At 44.3% G+C, this 20,842-nt stretch overlaps 1 protein-coding gene and 1 long non-coding RNA gene across 2 annotated transcripts in view; one reads left to right on the top strand and one right to left on the bottom strand.

Annotated features, from left to right (window-relative positions):
- Window positions 1-20,842, bottom strand: part of LOC133550902 (uncharacterized) — a 57,965-nt gene that overhangs the window by 28,374 nt on the left and 8,749 nt on the right. The window lies entirely within an intron of this gene.
- The window catches only part of LOC133550901 (androgen receptor-like), an 86,427-nt gene that overhangs the window by 60,201 nt on the left and 5,384 nt on the right, over window positions 1-20,842 (top strand). Inside the window, exons 8-9 of the mRNA XM_061897031.1 lie at window positions 7-17,463; window positions 19,935-20,204. Of these exons, the coding sequence (XP_061753015.1) occupies window positions 7-165 (159 nt within the window). The 3' untranslated portion in view covers window positions 166-17,463; window positions 19,935-20,204. The remainder of the gene's footprint in view (window positions 1-6; window positions 17,464-19,934; window positions 20,205-20,842) is intronic.

Here is a 20,842-nt window from a genome sequence, read left to right as displayed (position 1 = left end):
TTTCAGACTGTAAAGAAGCTGCACCAGTTTACATTTGACCTGTTTCTCCAAGCTCAGTCATGCAACTGCAAGGTCACCTTCCCAGAGATGATGGGAGAGATTATCTCAGTGCATGTACCAAAGATGCTGGCAGGTTTGACAAAACCCATCTTGTTTCATGAGTAAAACAACTCGTTTCCTTTTGTCTTAATTTTTTTTATTCTACCAATGTGGCTTTGTACTGTTTATTACATAGTTTATTTCATAGCCTTGTTCTCAAGCCATTTATCTTCTCCCTCTACTTTTAAGCCATAGCGACATTGTTTTGTTACAACGGCTCATGTTTTCTGTTTTGTTTTCAGCCCGAGCAGAAATGCTTGTGTGAAAAAACACACACACATTCACTCTGTAAATCATTATTACACCTACCGGCAGGGTGAAAAACACGTTTTGACATCATTAAACAGACACTTCAAGTACTTCTGACCAATCTAAAGAGAAACAATAGGATACTCGTTTTTACTTTATTTACACTATTGGAAACAATATCTATTTTTCTACTTGTATTCCTCTCAGTATATTACAGTGCAAATCAACACCACTGCACACTACAACGACAAAAACACTGATATAAACTGAGCATTATGAGAATATTAATAGAGCCCTTACGGTTCTCATTAGATTGTGAAGGTTTACCTACTGTACTGTAATGTATCGTCTGGTAAAGATAAACCGAGTGTTAAGTGTGAAATCTTCCTTCTTTTTTTTTAAGACGGCCAAAAATGCAAGTTAGATGCCAACAGCTGGCTCTTATCAATGTAAAGGAGCAGCAGCTCTACTCTGAGCTCCTCTCGGATGAAATGACCGAGCACCTCCCTGTATTTACCACCCTTTTTGGGTGAGTCCAACCACCCTTCGGAGGGATTTTATTTTGGCCTCTTGTATCTATGATCTTGCTCTTGTAATCACTAACCAACACTTGTGACCAAAGGTGAGGGTAGGAACGTCACTTTAATAGAAAACTTTGCCTTGTGGCTCAGCTCTCAACCACCATCGTTTATTAGAGCGACCGTGTTATACTGCAGACGCTTGCCAATTTCCCAGTTGATCTCAAGCGCCAGCTTCCACTCACTCATGACAAGATCCCAAATACACTTGAACTTCTCCATTTGAGGAAAGACCTCACTCTCAATCCATGCTTTTCCCTACAAAAAACATGTCCTCACACATGTAGAGTATTTTCCAATAAGATAACACTGAGCTCTGAACCCCTTCAGTAAATGCTAAAGGTCATAGACTAATGGGGCCATCGGGACCACATCATCCGCAAATAACCGCAACCAGACCCTAAGGCCCTTAATTAAGACACTCTCAACCGGCTGTACGGAGACCAAATACTACGTACACAAATCCTGTATTTACGGTGTGCCCCCGGTCTGCCAATCCAATACTACTGTTCCCAGCTTCCCGGTAATGTTGAAGGGATGTGTCAACAAAGCCAGTTCCATAACATCTAAAGCATTAGGAATTCAGGGTGAATCTCATCCAACCTTTGGGGTTTTGTCACTGAGGTTTTTTCTTACTACCTCAAATACCTCAGGCCCGGCGATGGGTATGTCCACGTTTGTGTCCTCAGCTTCTGAAGGATTCCTTGCTCTGCTTGAGGTTGAGGTTAGAAGACCTCTGTTCCCAATGTTAGTGTGGACCAGACACTCTTTCCCCTTTCTAAGTTGTTGAACAGTAAATTATTGACTCTTGCTTTTGTACATCTGTGATAATGAAAATGCTGTTACATTTGAATTCCAAATGACTGTTTTTGATACACAGTAGCATTTGTAAAGGCAACTCTTACATTGAACGTCATTCTGCATTAAGTATCAAGCTCCATTCCAATTTGAGTTGACATAAAAAGACAGAAGAATAAGTTGTACCCACTACCTTCTGGAAGGCACCAAACTTATTTGAGAGAATGTGATCCTCATTGCCAGATATCTTATTAGGCGAGGGTAGAAATGTTCCAACAGGACAACAAATAGATACAACAGCCAACTCAGAACTGGAAGCATGTTCGATGGCAGGATGATGAATGAGAAGAGGCCTGAGTTGGTTGGTGGTGCCAAGGAAAACTGTGCTGTGCCTTCAAGATAACAAGTTAGAAAGGTGAAATTGAGCCAACTGTGGAACCTCCAAATTTGAAAACCCTTTCTAAGTTGTACAGTTTGAATTAAAACTAAAATGCTTTGAAAAAGGATATATTAAAGTAAAACCAAACACAATGAACAATGGACACAATATAATTGCATGAGATCTTTATTGAAGACTCAAAAGATTAGTGTAGTGTAGTGTAGTTCGCATTAATAAGGCCTACTGAAACTCACAACTACCCACCACGCAGTCTGATAGTTTATATATCAATGATGAAATATTAACATTGCAACACATGCCAATACGGCCTTTTTAATTTACTAAATTGCAATTTAAAATTTCCCGGGACTTTTTTCTTGAAAACGTCGCGTAATGATGACGTGTACGCGTGACGTCACGGGCTGTTATGAATATGAGCGCTGCGTACACACACAGCTAAAAGTCGTCTGATTAACGGCATAATTACACAGTATTTTGGACATCTGTGTTGCTGAATCTTTTGCAATTTGTTCAATTAATCAAAATTCACGGAGGTGAAACTTTACTATGGATCACAGCGGACATGGATCCCGACTACATGTCAACCAGCGGGTTTCGGTGAGAAAATTGTGGTTAAAAAGTCGCCTCTTACCGGATATCAGCTGAGCTTGTGCCGTCCATACAGCTGCCGTCGACTTCCCCGAGACACTGCGCGTCAACACCCGACCGTGGACGTACACTTCCGACTATCAGGTAATGTTAAACTCACTAAAACACTAGCAACACAATAGAAAGATAAGGGATTTCCCAGAATTATCATAGTAAATGTCTCTAAAAACATATGAATCCGTCTCAATGCAATGCGATTGCAATCGCGTTTTTTTTTTAACTAGTTTTTTTTTCTTTTTTCTTTTTTTTTCTAGTCCGTCGCTATCAATATCCTCAAACACAAATCTTTTATCCTCGCTCAAATTAATGGGGAAATTGTCGTTTTCTCGGTCAGAATAGCTGTTTTTGTTGGAGGCTCCCATTAAAATCAATGTGAATATATGAGGAGCCATCAACATGTGACGTCATCGTCTGCGACTTCCGGTAGAGGCAGGCCTTTTCTCCAGTTGTGAACTTTATCGTGGATGTTCTCTACTAAATCTTTTCAGCAAAAATATGGCAATATCGCAAAATGATCAAGTATGACACATAGAATGGACCTGCTATCCCCGTTTAAATAAGAAAATCTAATTTCAGTAGGCCTTTAATATGTTTTTGTAATGTCACCACAGCATAATACAAGTGATGGCAAAGAGGAAAATGTGATGGTAATCATGGAACAGGAAAAGGACAAGGAAAAGTTGTACACACGACAGTCATTCTGGACACTGTACAATATGACTAATAAAGTACAGGTGGTTTCTCGTGTTACGAACAATTTGCGTTCTTAGTCAAGTTTTAGTGAAAGTGAGAACGTATATTTAGAAGGACTTATAAAATACCGTAATAAACATATGAAAAACAAGAATTAAATGAAACGGTAATAGAATTACATTTATCTACATATACTGTAAGGTAAATATATACATTTCCTGTGGTTGTCTTTCACATTGAAAAGGGTGTTGCAAGGGAGGCAGAGACAAGAAGTGTCAAGATAAAGAGACCACTATTCTGCCTAGTTGAGAGTAGAAGACCTTTCACATGTTCAAAGATACTATCTTCATCCTTGATGATTGTTTCTGGATTTGTTCGGCTACCATCCTGCATGCAACCAATGTTAGCATTTTACGTTGTCTGATTTTACTTCACTTATCACTTCCTTCCATCCATTTCTACCGCTTGTCCCTTTTGGGGTCGCGGGGGGTCGCTGGAGCCTATCTCAGCTGCCTTCGCACGCGCCAGAAGAGTCTGCCTCCTATTTTAGAGTCATGATGAAGGTTTAAGTTAAAAAGATCACTCATTCTGTGGAGTCTAGCTCGCCATGCATCAAAGACCAATCCTCTGTTAATAGACAGCGACACGTGGGGACGCATGCGCAACCAATGCTCGGTGTGTTTCCTTGTCTCACTAGCAGGACTAACGGGTAGCCATCTTGCCAAACAGTCTGGAGACACTTTTAGGTAGAGTGCAAATACTTTTTGTCGGCCGAAAGAGAGGGTGTCCAATTGATGATGCGCAGGCAACCCTGTTTTTTTATGGCCTGCAAAAAAACTTAGGAGAGTTTTGCCCTGGTTGATGCAAAAACACTTGGTCAAGTTTTCTCCCTAGTAAAACTAACAACCTGCCTTTTAGTGTGGGATACTTCTCTTGTTGCCTTATTAGTATTTGACTTTATTAAATTGATTTATATTACTATTTGGAGCAGCCAGGCCGGACCAGTAGGGGATAGAAAGAGAAAAAAAGGAAGACAGAGGGGGAAATTGTGGGGACAAGAAGGGGATTAGACAGAGAGACAACAACAACAGCAAACACAATAACAATAACAATAGAACAACGTCAACAAATATGATGGTGAACGTGATAGCAAAGAAGCAGTTAGTAAAATAAATAATAATACAGAAATGACATGAACATTATTACACTACAAATACCAATAGAAATAGCGCTATTGATAATTAATAATACCAATAATTATCAACAATATAATTGCTCAAATGCAACAATACATATCTGTAATGATAACTTGAAATACAAAAGAAAGCAGATAAATGGAGGGGAAGAAAGAGAAGCCAACTATAATAACCTTGTAGATTGTTATTGTAACAATATGTTAAGCTTTGTCAGTGTGCCATGTGTTACCCAGTTTCCGCTGGGGCAACAACGTTAATATATGTTTGATGCAACACTAAATTGGCCCTAGTGTGTGAATGTGAGTGTGAATGTTGTCTATCTGTGTGTGCCCTGCGATGAGTTGGCGACTTGTCCAGGGTGTACCCCGCCTTCCGCCCGATTGTAGATGAGATAGGCGCCAGCGCCCCCCGCGACCCCAAAAAGGAATAAGAGGTAGAAAATGGATGGATGGATGAAACATGATTATATGCATGAGTGTATGTATGTATGTGTATATGTACAATATGTGTTTATGTATGTTTGTACAGTGAATGTGTGTGTGTGGATGTAAGAACTTTGAGTGTGTAGGTATGTACTGTATTTGTGTATGCATGTGGGAGCGTATGTATGTATGCATGTATGAATAACTGTGTGTATGTGAGTATATATGCGTATTTGTATGTACAATATATTTGACTCCCTGTTTGTGCGGGAACCCGACCACGGCCCTAGCCACCCAGAAAGCCCAACCCAAAACAGCAGGTGTGGTGCCCAGGGAACAAGGGACCACCGGCCCCACGCAGCCAGGCCAGCCAGCGACAGGAACTCCATAGGAGCCAGCAGCAGGCTGTAAACAGACGCGGCCGATGGAGGACAAGCCACAGGAGAAGCTGGGGACAGCAATCCCCCAAGCCAGTGAGAGACCACACCCCACACAGGCAGAAAGGCAGGACGTCCTGCCCAAGGGGCGCAGAGACTCCCCGCAACTGTACGGGAAGACCGCACCCGCCCCACCTGCAACCAGGCCCCTACGAGCCCAACCCTCACGGCGGGGTCCGCTCCAGGCCACTCCACCCTAGTCGGCCACCGCAGGACCACCCAGCACAGCAAAACCACTCACCCCACCTGCAGGGACCCCAAAGATGGAGATGGAACAACCAGCAACTGCCCTGTTGATTCCTCCTCCTGAGAGACGGGAAAACATTGAAATAATAATAAAATAAAAATAAATAAATAAGAATAATAATAATAATTAAAAAAAGAATAATAATAATAAATAAATTAAAAATATATATATCACAGACACTCTGACACACAAGGTTACTACCCCAGCAGCTGACACACAAGGTTACTACCCCAGCAGCTGACCGACTTGCAGCACCACGGAATACCTTGCAGTGCACCGGACTAGACCCAACAGGCTGCAACCAAGACAAGCACCCGGAAGGGATGGACGGTGGTACCCAGGAGCTCCAGACACGAAGCCCGGATGCAGTAGCCTGAGGCGCTCACCCCCACCTGACAAGCAGGCTCCGAGCGTACCCCCATTAATTTGAGCGAGGATGAAAGATTTGTGGATGAGGATAGTGAGAGTAAAGGACTAGAGAAAAAAAGACGAGGGCGGTGGGAGCGATTCAGATGTTATTAGACACATTTACTAGGATAATTCTGGAAAATCCCTTATCTGCTTATTGTGCTACTAGTGTTTTAGTGAGATTATATGGTCGTACCTGAGAGTCGGAGGGGTGTGGCCACAGGTGTGGTGACCGCCAGTGTCTCTGAGGGAAGGCACGTTTCTTAACGAGGCTAAGCAAAGGCAGCCGTTGGGGCCAGGGTGAGTTTTTTCCCCCCTCCACGGTGGAAGCATCTCACGTTCGGGGGCGACTGGTCTGAGGAGGCAAGAGAGTACGCAGCTGCCTCTTTGACAGGTGCACGAGGAACGACGCAAGCTCCGCTCATGTCTACGGTAAGAGCCGACTTATAACCACCATTTTCTCATCGAAACCTGCCGGTTGACATGTGGTAGGGAACCATGTTCGCTTGACCGCTCGGTTCCATAGTAAAGCTTCACCGTCATCTTTCGGGAATGGAAACAAGGAAACACCGGCGGTGTTTGTGTTGCTAAAGGCAGCCGCAATACACCACTTCCCACCTACATATTTCTTCTTTTACGTCTCCTTTATTAATTGAACAAATTGCAAAAGATTCAGCAACACAGATGTCCAGAATACTGTGTAATTATGCGATTAAAGCAGATGACTTATAGCTGGAATCGGGCTGGAACAAAATTTCCGCTACAATCCGTGACGTCATGCGCACGTGTCATCACACCGCGACATTTTCAACAGGATACTTCGCGCAAAATTTAAAATTGCAATTTAGTAAACTAAATAGGCCGTATTGGCATGTGTTGCAATGTTAGTTATCAGACTGTGTGGTCGGTAGTAGTGGGTTTCAGTAGGCGTTTAACAAAGTGCAATTGCAAGAAATTTAGGGTTTTCAGCATCTACGGTCCATAATATCATCAAATGGTTCAGAGAATCTGGAGAAATCACTCCACGTAAGCGGCATGGCCGGAAACCAACATTGAATGACCGTGAGCTTCGATCCCTCAGACGGCACTGTTTCAAAAACCGACATCAATCTCTAAAGGATATCACCACATGGGCTCAGGAACACTTCAGAAAACCACTGTCACTATATACAGTTTGTCGCTACATCTGTTAGTGCAAGTTAAAGCTCTACTATGCAAAGTGAAAGACATTTATCAACAACATCCAGAAACGCTGCCGGCTTCTCTGGGCCCGAGATCATCTAAGATGGACTGATGCAAAGTGGAAAAGTGTTCTGTGGTCTGACAAATCCACATTTCAAATTGTTTTTGGAAATATTTGACATCGTGTCATCCGGACCAAAGGGGAAGCGAACCACCCAGACTGTTATTGATGCAAAAGCCAGCATCTCTGATAGTATGGGGGTGCATTAGTGCCAAAAGGCATGGGTAACTAAAACATCTGTGAAGGCACCATTAATGCTGAAAGATACCTACAGGTTTTGGAACAACATTTGCTGCCATCTAAGCGCCGTCTTTTTCATGGAAGCCACTGCTTATTTCAGCAAGACAATGCCAAGCCACATTCAGCACGTGTTTCAACAGCGTGGCTTCATAAAAAAAGAGTGCGGGTACTTTCCTGGCCCGCCTGCAGTCCAGACCTGTCTCCCATCGAAAATGTGTGGTGCATTATGAAGCGTAAAATACGACAGCGGAGACCCCGGACTGTTGAACGACTGAAGCTCTACATAAAACAAGAATGGGAAAGAATTCCACTTTCAAAGCTTCAACAATTAGTTTCCTCAGTTCCCAAACATTTATTGAGTGTTGTTAAAAGAAAAAGTGATGTAACACAGTGGTGAACATGCCCTTTCCCAACTACTTTGGCACGTGTTGTCAGCCATTAAATTTTAAGTTAATTATTATTTGCAAAAACAAAATAAAGCTTATGAGTTTGAACATCAAATATCTTGTCTTTGTAGTGCATTCAATTGAATATGTGTTGAAAAGGATTTGCAAATCATTGTATTCCGTTTATATTTACATCTAAAACAATTTCCCAGCTCATATGGAAACGCGGTTTGTATGATTGGCAACAGTAAATTGGCCCTAGTGTGTGAATGTGAGTGTGAATCTTGTCTGTCTATCGGTGTGTGCCTGCGATGAGGTGGCGACTTGTCCAGGGTGTACCCCGCCTTACGCCTGATTGTAGCTGAGATAGGCACCAGCGCCCCCCGCGACCCCGCCAGGACAGCGATCAAGCCCCGGCACCCACTGCCCACTGAGAACCAGCCCATCACCTCCCTCAAGCCCCACAGGTCTGGCCGTGCACCCCCAGGGACAAGCCCGTCCCAGACGACGGCACGACACCAGGCTTGAAGGGGGGCGCAGCAGAGCGCAAGGGCAATCCCAAGCCGACACCCGACAAGCCAACCAACACGACAATAAACGAAAATGAAGCCGGCAAGTTTGCCAGCCCCGAGAACCACCACAACACAACCACAACATCAGGCACCCCGCACTGGACCCAGCAGCCACGGGTGCCCACACCACAAACATACGGCAGCAGAAAGAACAGCTGCAAAACCCCCAGGCGGCCAGCACCACTCGATCAAATCAAAGTGATGGAAAAACCGCGACCTGCAACCACACGCCAACAGGATCATGGAGACCAGCCAGCCCAAATGCCAACATGCAAACAAGAGACATCAACACCTCCCCCACCATCAGAAACCGCCCCCCCAACCCAAACCCGCACAAACACACCACCGCCCAAACAACCAAGACACAGCACCCAGACAAGGGGGCAACGCTGCCACCGCATAAAGTCACCAACACAGACCCCACAGCGCAAGACCGGACCACACAGGCACGGACACCACCCAACAGGAAGCGAAACCCGCTCAATACCACACAAAAATAAATAAATACATTTAAAAGATAATAATAATAATAATTGATTGGAGCTGTGGCCGCAAGGTTGTTGGTGCCTGTCGTGGCGGTAATCCCAGAACCCGTTGGTGGGCACCAGCAGTGAGGGATGCCGTCAAGCTGAAGAAGGAATCCTATCGGGTTCTTTTGGCTCATAGGACTCCGGAGGCAGTGGACGGGTACCGACGGGCCAAGCGGTGTGCAGCTTTAGCGGTCGCGGAGGCAAAAACTCGGACATGGGAAGAGTTCGGGGAAGCCATGGAAAACGACTTCCGGACGGCTTCGAAGCGATTCTGGACCACCATACGGCGCCTCAGGAAGGGGAAGCAGTGCACTATCAACACCGTGTATGGTGCGGATGGTGTTCTGCTGACTTCGACTGCGGATGTTGTGGATCGGTGGAGGGAATACTTCGAAGACCTCCTCAATCCCACCAACACGTCTTTCTTTGAGGAAGCGGTGCCTGGGGAATCTGTAGTGGACTCTCCTATTTCTTGGGCTGAGGTCGCTGAGGTAGTTAAAAAGCTCCTCGGCGGCAAGGCCCCGGGGGTGGATGAAAACCGCCCGGAGTTCCTTAAGGCTCTGGATGCTGTGGGGCTGTCTTGGTTGACAAGACTCTGCAGCATCGCGTGGACATCGGGGGCGGTACCTCTGGATTGGCAGACCGGGGTGGTGGTCCCTCTCTTTAAGAAGGGGGACCGGAGGGTGTGTTCCAACTATCGTGGGATCACACTCCTCAGCCTTCCCGGTAAGGTTTATTCAGGTGTACTGGAGAGGAGGCTTCGCCGGATAGTCGAACCTCGGATTCAAGAGGAACAGTGTGGTTTTCGTCCTGGTCGTGGAACTGTGGACCAGCTCTATACTCTCGGCAGGGTTCTTGAGGGTGCATGGGAGTTTGCCCAACCAGTCTACATGTGCTTTGTGGACTTGGAGAAGGCATTCGACCGTGTCCCTCGGGAAGTCCTGTGGGGAGTGCTCAGAGAGTATGGGGTATCAGACTGTCTTATTGTGGCAGTACGCTCCCTGTATGATCAGTGTCAGAGCTTGGTCCGCATTGCTGGCAGTAAGTCGGACACGTTTCCAGTGAGGGTTGGACTCCGCCAAGGCTGCCCTTTGTCACCGATTCTGTTCATAACTTTTATGGACAGAATTTCTAGGCGCAGCCAAGGCGTTGAGGGGTTCCGGTTTGGTGGCCACGGGATTAGGTCTCTGCTTTTTGCAGATGATGTAGTCCTGATGGCTTCATCTGGCCGGGATCTTCAGCTTTCACTGGATCGGTTCGCAGCCGAGTGTGAAGCGACCAGAATGAGAATCAGCACCTCCAAGTCCGAGTCCATGGTTCTCGCCCGGAATAGGGTGGAGTGCCATCTCCGGGTTGGGGAGGAGACCCTGCCCCAAGTGGAGGAGTTCAAGTACCTAGGAGTCTTGTTCACGAGTGGGGGAAGAGTGGATTGTGAGATCGACAGGCGGATCGGTGCGGCGTCTTCAGTAATGCGGACATTGTATCGATCCGTTGTGGTGAAGAAGGAGCTGAGCCGGAAGGCAAAGCTCTCAATTTACCGGTCGATCTACGTTCCCATCCTCACCTATGGTCATGAGCTTTGGGTCATGACCGAAAGGATAAGATCACGGATACAAGCGGCCGAAATGAGTTTCCTCCGCCGGGTGGCGGGGCTCTCCCTTAGAGATAGGGTGAGAAGCTCTGCCATCCGGGAGGAGCTCAATGTAAAGCCGCTGCTCCTCCACATCGAGAGGAGCCAGATGAGGTGGTTCGGGCATCTGGTCAGGATGCCACCCGAACGCCTCCCTAGGGAGGTGTTTAGGGCACGTCCAGCTGGTAGGAGGCCACGGGGAAGACCCAGGACACGTTGGGAAGACTATGTCTCCCGGCTGGCCTGGGAACGCCTCGGGATTTCCCGGGAAGAGCTAGACGAAGTGGCTGGAGATAGGGAAGTCTGGGCTTCCCTGCTTAGGCTGCTGCCCCCGCGACCCGACCTCGGATAAGCGGAAGATGATGGATGGATGGATGGATGGATAATAATACATTAATTAATTAAAATACAAATGAAAAATAATAAATTGATAAAAGCTTCGCACCTTCAGCAAGGTCTCTGCCCGGGAAAGGCAGGCCATCAGACCGCAGTTGCCGCAACCCGTATCGGCCGAGGAGGCAATGAGGGGCGCGCCATACTCCCGAACCCCAACATGCATGTGTATGAGGCCTCCAGATTATCTACTGTGTAGTTAAAATCAGGAGGTCAGCCGTTACAGCCGACTTCCAGTCCCTATTTTTGTGTGTACTGTGGCCTGAGTGAGATATGTATGCTTGTGGGAACTAATGCGATTAAAATTGGGGGATATCAAGGTCATGGTGGGTCCCAACCAAGCCGAGCCCCCCAAACTCTAAGTGTCTAATATGCAGATAATATTTAGGGGTGGACGAGCAGGGGACAAGACAGGAGGACTGGCACCTCATAGGAGGGATCCTCATCCTCGCGCCATGCCTCAGTTATTCACATTCTTCAATGACAACTTTGATGTGTTCTGGGAGAGATGACATCTCTTTAGGCTAGACGGGCTCCCTTTAGACAGAACTGGTACGCGCACAGAAATCCCCCGAAACACCAATAATCCGCCTTTTCACAAAACAGGTTACCTGACACCATCAACATGGCACTTTTTAACATTCGCTCCCTTTAAAACAGAACTATTTATTGACTGGTGTGTATTTAGTCAAGTTAGACAGTCTTCTTTTAACGAGACATGGCTTGACGCAGCTGTTTCTCTCACTGAGGCATCCTTATTACATTTAACCCTTATTTCCTACTAAAAGAGGAAGAATAGAAGGGACTGCATCAATTTTAAATAACTCACTGGCTTCAAAATGAATGTTTTTTTAACAAAAAAATACACATCATTTGAACACCACACCTTGATTTTTTAGGACAACCCTACCCCACGCTCACGCTCACCCATTCCCTGTGCAACTGTTTATAGACCACCCAGCATTGTATCTCTTTTATCATTGAATTTTCTGAACTTTTATCACTCTTTCATACCTCCTACAGCGATATTTTAATAACTGGGCATTTTAATTTATGTGTTGATGACATCTCAGATTCAATATCCAGATAGTTTTCAAATGTTTTTAATAGCTTTGATTTTAAACAGCACGTCACATAGCCGATTTAGAACAGGGGACACACCCTGGACTTGGTTATAAGTCATGGCCTTTCCATTGGTGTGTCGTCTGCAGACCTGGCTGTGTCTAAACACTACTGTGTTTTTTTTAATCACCAGACTCGACCAGCAGGGAACCCCAGTGAAAACAGTGAAGAAACGCAAATATTATCAAGATTTTACAGAATGCTCTTGCTGAAATTTTACCTGCCCTTTGTGCACTCATCGTTGACAATTTTACCTGTAAACCTAAGTCAACCCTGGACTCAGCAGCTCCACTTTGAACAAAAACAATCAAAACAAAACCTACCCATGAAGAAACAAGGAATTACATAAACTGGAAATACATTGCAGAACTGCCAAAAGATAAAGGAAATCAAAATGAACCATTTATTCTCAGATTTTTCGTTAACGGACAATTACACAGTTAAACAGGCTGGTATTTATCATTACTCACAACTCACCAGAGACCTTAAAAACCACCCCCGGTTCCTCTTCTCCACTAATGGGTACACGTTTTAACAAAGCTTTTAAAACACCATCTGACGTTTTTTGCGAAGACTTTGCAGACCACTTCAGAACCAAGATCAGGGAGATCAGATTTAAAATAATGTTGGTTCTGCTAATCTAAGGGCATGACACATGATACAGTAGACCAGTCCTTCTCCCCAGTGGTGAGCACGTTGCGATGCTCAGGGGCGGCGACGTGTGATATCAAGGAAGATGCTTTTTTTGCTGTACTAGAATATGATGAAGCTTATGTAGCACTTGGCTTCACTGTAACCATGGTGGGAGACGATGAATGACCGGTGTATTGTTTCCTTCAATATCATTCAGAGGTATAGTTATAACATTTGTATAGACAATTTATACAATATTTATATTTACTGTGGAGATTGGGGGGTGGGCGAAATATTTTCTTCTTCCTTTGGAGGGGCGCAACAGAAAATATTTGAGAAGCACTTGCAATAGACCATTACATTTTATCAAATTGACTTAGACACCTGGTCAACATCTCTGGTACTGTAATAACGGTTTAAAAAAAATAAAAATAACAGTTACAGCCACCTATCTTTTCCCTTCTTTAGTTCACTGTGTGGCATCATGTCTTTCCGTCGTGTGGTCATGTGACCAAACAGGACAGATCACCACCTTATATAACCTGTAAGAGTCTGCCATGCGAGCGGGGCATGAGCGTGCGAAAGTTGCTGAAAAAGAAGGCAATAATTCTATACTCAGCCACATAGTTTAGGGGGCCAAAAATAAATGATTTTACAATTAATCACGATCACGACAATTCTATAACTCTCCTCCCACCTCTTAAATAAAAAAGACTCGCAACAGATCCAGCATCTATTTCTGGTGTTACTAGCGACTGTACTCGTGTTTAGAGACTGTTAAGATTCTGTAGCGCCATGTCCGTGATGAGAAGCAAGCTACATTGAGCCTGACGCCACACTCACTTCGCGTTGCTGGGAGCCATTCTCTCATTAAAAGCCGGTAGTGTCATCTTAAATTGTGTAGATTGATGTCCGCGGATATATCTTGAATATATTAAAGTACATCCACAGCGTTTAGCTCACACCATCGGTTTAGGGAACACTGTTCCAATGATTAAAGTTCGCCTTTTTATGTCCAAATTTTCTTTGGAACATTAGTCAATAATGTGCAAATAAACTATATATAACCATTCACCTGCTAGTGCTGATGTGTATGTTAGTGTGTTATGATGGTCATTTTTTCCCATGGTCTGTGAACACACGGTGTCGGTGGAGAATGAACAAGTGTTGTGTGTCTAGAAGTGAAGCAGGGAGGCATACGTGTGTGTACACGGAGGAAATACTTGTTGGAATTGGGTTCGTTGTTAGCATAAAATTGGCAATAAAAGACTTTGTTTTCTTCTGGCCGCTACAATACATTACATGACTATTTTTTAATGTGTGCCGGCTGATGTGAAGCCGTACATTAAGTGAAGTGAAGTGAATTATATTTATATAGCGCTTTTTCTCTAGTGACTCAAAGCGCTTTACATAGTGGAACCCAATATCTAATTTTTACATTCAAACCAGTGTAGTTGGCATTGGGAGTAGGTGGGTAAAGTGTCTTGCCCAAGGACACAACGGCAGTGACTAGGATGGCGGAAGCGGGGATCGAACCTGCAACCCTCAAGTTGCTGGCACGGCCGCTCTACCAACAGAGCTATACCGGTTGGTAAAACCCTAAATGTAGTTAAACCGGATCTGGAGTGGGGCTTTTATTTTGAAGCTGGAAAAGTAGGTGATTGTTTTGAGAAAGTGTCTTGACATGGTTTAATGTCGGATCAAATGTTACAATAAAAAAAGTCTCCCTTCGACATTCTCCCGGCGGTCTTTCATTTCTGTTGAGCATTTATATAATCTATCATAACAGTTACAAAACTAATGTTATCACTGCCCCTTAATCGTAATCTGAACACGGAAGTGAAGCACTACCCACCTCTGAACGACAAATGCAGCAGGCGTTTGCTGCAGGGATGTCGCCTTTTCTCACGGCGGGCGGTGTTTGGTGCCAGCAGTTGTTTGGACGGTGTAGCCGGGAGTCATGGTTGCATTGCATTGTGGGTGGGTGTTGTGTTGCGTCTGTGCTGTGTTGCAGGGCGTATGTTCTCCAGAAGTGTGTTTGTCATTGTTTAATGTGGGTTCGCGGAGCGGAGTGTGGCACGTGTTGGTGGGAGTTTTGAAGTTGTTTTGTATCGCAACCATTAGTGTGATCTGTGTGGCTGTGGAACAAGACTCCTGGTTTACACACAGCAAAAGCAAAAATAAAAATCTCCTCTGCTGTTTTGAGATGACGGTAGGGGAAAAGTCATTTGCGAAGTCACAAATTTGACCCGGCGGTAATAGTAAGCATGCACTTACTACTTAGGGGAACGAGATGTACCTGGCCATAATTCAAGGCGGGCAGGTGCATTTGACATGCCCGGCGGCTATTCAAGGACATATGGTGCATATATATATTCAGTATATATATAGACCTTTTATGAAAAAGACGTTTCGAGGATCCAGATTTCCCTCGCCCGGATGCGGGTCACCGGGGCCACCCTCTGGAGCCAGGCCCGGAGGTGGGGCACGATGGCGAGCGCCTGGTGGCCGGGCCTTTTCCCACGGGGCCCGGCCGGGCACAGCCCGAAGAGGCAACGGGTATCCCCCCTCCAATGGGCTCACCACCGGAGCTCACCACCCACAGCAGGGGCAGTAGAGATCGGGTGCGATCTCTATTGCCCCTGCAATAGAGAGATCAGGACCACATCATGATGGCTTCATCTGGCCGGGATCTTCAGCTCTCACTGAATCGGTTCGCAGCAGAGTGTGAAGCGACCAGAATGAGAATCAGCACCTCCAAGTCCGAGTCCATGGTTCTTTCCCGGAAAAGGGTGGCGTGCCATCTCCGGGTTGGGGAGGAGACCCTGCCCCAAGTGGAGGAGTGAATGCGTGGGTTCCCTCCATGTACTCCGGCTTCCTCCCACTTCCAAAGACATGCACCTGGGGATAGGTTGATTGGCAACACTAAATTGGCCCTACTGTATGAATGTGAGTGTGAATGTTGTCTGTTTATCTGTGTTGGCCCTGCGATGAGGTGGTGACTTGTCCAGGGTGTACCCCGCATTCCTCCCGATTGTAGCTGAGATAGGCACAAGCGCCCCCGCGACCTTTAAGGGAATAAGCGGTAGAAAATGGATGGGATGGCTGGATAATTGGCTGGCTTGCCAAGGATGTGTAGCATGTATATGATACGTAATAATAATATTAATGGAGCACTGGTATAGAAACATTTGGACTAGTTTTAATCAGAACAATTAGCTCCGAGAGCAAGTGAGGGACAGATATTTAGTACAGGAATATAAGAATTTATTTGCAACACGAGGACCACCTGTAATGAAATGTACAAAACAAAACCTTACACATCCATCAATGAAATGTGTCACGCAGTACAGTCAGCCATGTCCTGGCTGCTCAGTACAAGATAACTAACTCAACCATTTGTCAACAGTATTATGTGAGCATGCTTATCACTCTGGTGAACCCTTTTGATGTTTACTACTATACGAAGTGGTTAACGACACGTGTTTAGGATGTTACTTTAAAAGCGCCTGCAAAGTTGACATAGCGTTTATGATGGTGACGGTTTTGCCCCTTACCTGGATTATTTGAGCTTTACTGTAATAAAACAATTAAAAAAAAAAAGTAGACCAGCTGTAGACTAAGTAGACTGTTCAACTTTGGAGGTTCCATTATGTACTTGTGTTATAAAATAAAAAAATGACAAAAAGAAAATTTTTTTTTTACACTATACACTTACAAAAAAAATATCTGACTTTGTATATTTACGCTATTTACTTTCAAAGCTTATTGGTGTCACGTGTCGTGTAGTAGCTGCCTTTGGCTGTATTAGTTCCTAGTATAGTGAATTCAGTTGTTGAAGTGTACAGTTCTAGCCGCTAATTTGTGATATCTAGCGCATTGTTTAAACGGTTGCCCGCTTTAGTGAATATCTTTAACATGCTTTGATATAATAGGTGAAACCGCAAAAAGGGACTATTTGACATACTTTCTACATGCCTTTTCCTAATGACACTGCTATGAGGTTGCCATTTTAATTACCTTTTCTGGAACAACTGTTTTGCTGTCACAAGGGAAAATGTCAAGGACGCACACCGTAAGTGTAGTAACCCGCTGTTTGTATGTCTTGTATGTGCCCAGTCTACCCAACATGAAACTGGCTTATTGTATAATAGTTACTATTGATGCTCTGAAATTTGTATGTTCAATCTTGTTAGAATTGTAGCATTTGTGAACAGTGTGTTTTTAACTGTTTTCAAAAAGTGTAACTAAAGACAAATAAAACTGAAGTTTTATCGTGTAGTTTTTGTGCAGTTTTTCGCCTTAGATAAATTGTCATTTCATTATAAACACACTTTCTTTCATACAGCACTCTCCTCCCACCTCCAGTCAGGAGTATTGCACTAGGATGTGTAGAGTATGAATGCAGCAAACTGCTGGGCAGCATGTCAGTGAAAAAAGGTCCAAGTGTTTAGACGACGACGACGAGCAGCGAGCGAGAACTCTTGTCTGGCACTGGAGGCTGGAATGTGGTGGGAGGAGCGCATGGGAAAATATGATGTGAGTATAAACAGGTTCTCACAAATGTGTATTCATAAGCGGCTAAAAAGGAATGAAGACTTTTTATTTAATTAGTTTGTCGTAGAAGATTCTTTCAAAGCTGCACCAAACCAAACTCAGTTTCTAAATAGAAGACGTTTTGTTGGCTTCTGATTTCCTCCGCTCCACTTTTCGTATGATTTGGTTTTGCATGCAGGCTGATATCAGAGGCCGTTTGTTTGTGTACACGTTGGCGACTCGGTCTGTGTTGTTTTTTGAGTAAAACTGCAAAATAAACATCTTATTTTGCATCCATTTTTACTCCTACTTGTCAACAAGTTTCTTTGTGTGGATGAGACTTGTGAAGGAAACATGCTGGTTCCTGTCACCAACAAAGCTGGCTGTCACATGACTGTTAAAAACCCTGTTTACTCAAAGCACAACGTAAGAAAAACAAGTAGTTTTGCATGTTGAAGGGGCCGTTTTCAACTTGCTCATATTTACATTTTTCAAAGCAAACAATATAACACCACCACCATTGGCTAGCTTATGCTACCATAAGTGGTTTAATAATAATAGATTCAATTTGTAAAAGCACTTAACATTGAACAAACAATCTCAAAGTGCTACAGTGCATTTAAAAAAAACAAAAACAAAGCCAGAACAACACATAGCTTCCCCCAACAAGTAAAATAAATAGTACAATTAAATAAAAACTAGAACAGCCTAATTTTTTAGAACTACTACACATAAATCTATCAAAAGGCTTTTTTAAAAAGAAGGGTTTTTAAGCCTTTTTTAAAAGTATCCACAGTCTGAGGTGCCCAGAGGTGGTCAGGGAGAGCGTTCCACAGACCGGGGGCAGAACATATTGTATAGTTTTAAATCCATAAACGAACCAAACTCCAAGAATGTTTTTTGTGACAAACAAGTATGTTTTCCAATCACTCTATCACAAAAAAATAAGAGTTGTAGAATTTATTGGAAACTCAAGACAGCCACTCGACCTGGTCATTTGAAAAGTAGCTCTTGCCTGCTGGAAAAGTGTGGGCACCCCTGCAGTAAACAGTTGGTAATATTTGACTAATAAATCAAATGTTATTTATTTACGTCTTAATCACAAGGACTTCACCAACCACAAGGACATTCCCTGATCTGAACCAACATCCGGGCAAGGAAAAACTCCAAAAGCCCGAGCTGGGAAAAAGAAGTAACCTTGGGAAGATCTCGCAGATCTGAGGGCCCCACTTCTGGGTGATCAGCTCCAATGGATGCTGAATGGTTCCAATTATTGAGTTTTTCCATTAATAGATCATGTGAAAGTCCAGTCCATTGGAAAGCCAGCGCAGGGCTGTAGGGGATCTTGTTGCAGGTAGTGTAGACAAGCCGCCAAGGCAGAAACTAACAACTGGCGCCTCTTCCAGACTGGTACCTCTCCATAAATTATCCATGACAACCTGGTATCCTCTCCACGCAAGAGTGGGAGGACAGAGCAAAAAAGAAAAGCGGCATGTCAACTGGCCTTAACAGGATCTATCCAAAAGCTAGTGTATACAAATGAGTTTCCAGGTAGGACTTAAATACTTCTACCTAACTGGCATCTCTAACTTGCCAGTGGGGTATTCCAGAGTGATGCAACCTTAAAATGGTACCCTAAGTCAGTGCATTTGAGCCGGTATAGGTTTTATATGATCAAACGTTCTTGTTCTAGTCCAAAATCATGCAGCTACGTTTTGTATTGTAATCTTTTAATGCTGGCCATCGGGAAACTCGAAAATAATACGTTAAAGTAATCCAGACAAGACGTAACAAATGCATATCAGTGTCACTGGTTAAAAAAATACGAGATTTTAGCGATATTGCAGAGATGAAGGAAGGCTGTTTTAGTAACATTCTTTAACGTGCAGCTGAAAAGAGAGAGTTGTGTTGAAAATAATGCCAACATTTTTCACAGGCGCTTTGTACAATTTTTTTATTGTCAAAATTCTGGGTGGTGTCTGTAAGCAGGTGCCTTTGTCTCCGTTTTCTTGGCATTAAGATGCAAAAAGTTGCTAGACATCCATGGTTTGATTTCATTTCGACATGCCTCCAATCTGGCGCGTTGGTCAGCTTTAGGGGCATCAGCATAACAATGAAAGCTAAAACTGTATTTGCGAATGATGACACCTAATGCTGAAAAGTGCAGAGTCAAGAACCGAACCCTGTGGCACTCTGCACTCCCCTAGGGTAACATTATGTTTGATGAAATATGACTATAGGCATGAGTGTATGTATGCATATGTGCTTGTATATGTACAGTATCTGTATATCTTTGTTTGTACAGTGAACCTGCGTGTGCATGCATGTACTGCGAGTGTATGTACTGCATTTGTGTATGTATGTGGGAGCGTAAGTACCAATATGTGGGTAAGCACCAATGTGTGCATGTATGTATGTACCTATGTGTGTATGAATGTATGAATAATTGTGTGTATGTGAATTTGTATGTACAGTGTATTTGTCTTCCAGTGTGTGTGGGAGCCAAAGTACGGCCCCAGCCACCCAGAGAGCCCAACCCTAAAACAGCAGGTGTGATGCCCAGGGAACAAGGGACCACCGGCCTCACGTAGCCACGCCGGCTAGCGACAGGAACCCAAGAGCCGGGACCTCCTTGCCACCCGGCAGGGCCAGTGGTAGGCCATAGAAGGACGCGCCCAGCAGAGGACAAGGCACGGGAGAAGCAGGGGATAGCCAGCCCTCAAACCAGCGAGACCGCACCCCAGGTAGGACTCCCCGCTGCCGGACAACTTCGCGAGCCCCCACGAGCCTGTAAAACAATATGCTAGCGCACCTAGGACCTGATTCCTAATTCCCTACACCTGTGCTTACATGACCAATTTTATATTGCCACCTGTATACGCCTGATGTAATGATATAAACATAAATAGAAGACTGTTTATGGATGTTCTCATTTAACCTGGTCATTGTATTCTCAGGCCATTGAATCCATCGCAACTGAACTGTTTGGTTTGTCTTAGAAAACGTTTCGCTGCTCATCTAAGTGTGTTTCATCAGTTCATGTTCATAGATTCAGATTGGTAACATCTAGTCTTGCATCTCAACAGCTGTTTTTTCTCACTATAATAGAGTGGAACCATCCTTGCCCAGGCATACCCTCCTTTGTGTTGGGAGTATAAATTGTTGGGGTTTTGGCACCAGCTGCTAGACTAGATCTGACCAATCTAAGTCTATAAGCAGAAACTGATAGTCTACTTAGATGAAAGGCAAAACGTGTAAGACAAACCAAACAGTCCAGTTGCAATCGATTGAATGCCCTCAGAAAAAAAAAATGGAATGCGGCTCCTACGCACCTGCCCCTAATTGTGATACTGTAACAATTACAAAAGAAAGAATAGAAATC

Source organism: Nerophis ophidion, linkage group LG04 (assembly GCF_033978795.1).
Source record: "Nerophis ophidion isolate RoL-2023_Sa linkage group LG04, RoL_Noph_v1.0, whole genome shotgun sequence".
Taxonomy (NCBI): domain Eukaryota; kingdom Metazoa; phylum Chordata; class Actinopteri; order Syngnathiformes; family Syngnathidae; genus Nerophis; species Nerophis ophidion.
Note: the sequence above shows the minus strand (reverse complement) of the source record. Positions and strands in the feature narration are given on the sequence as shown.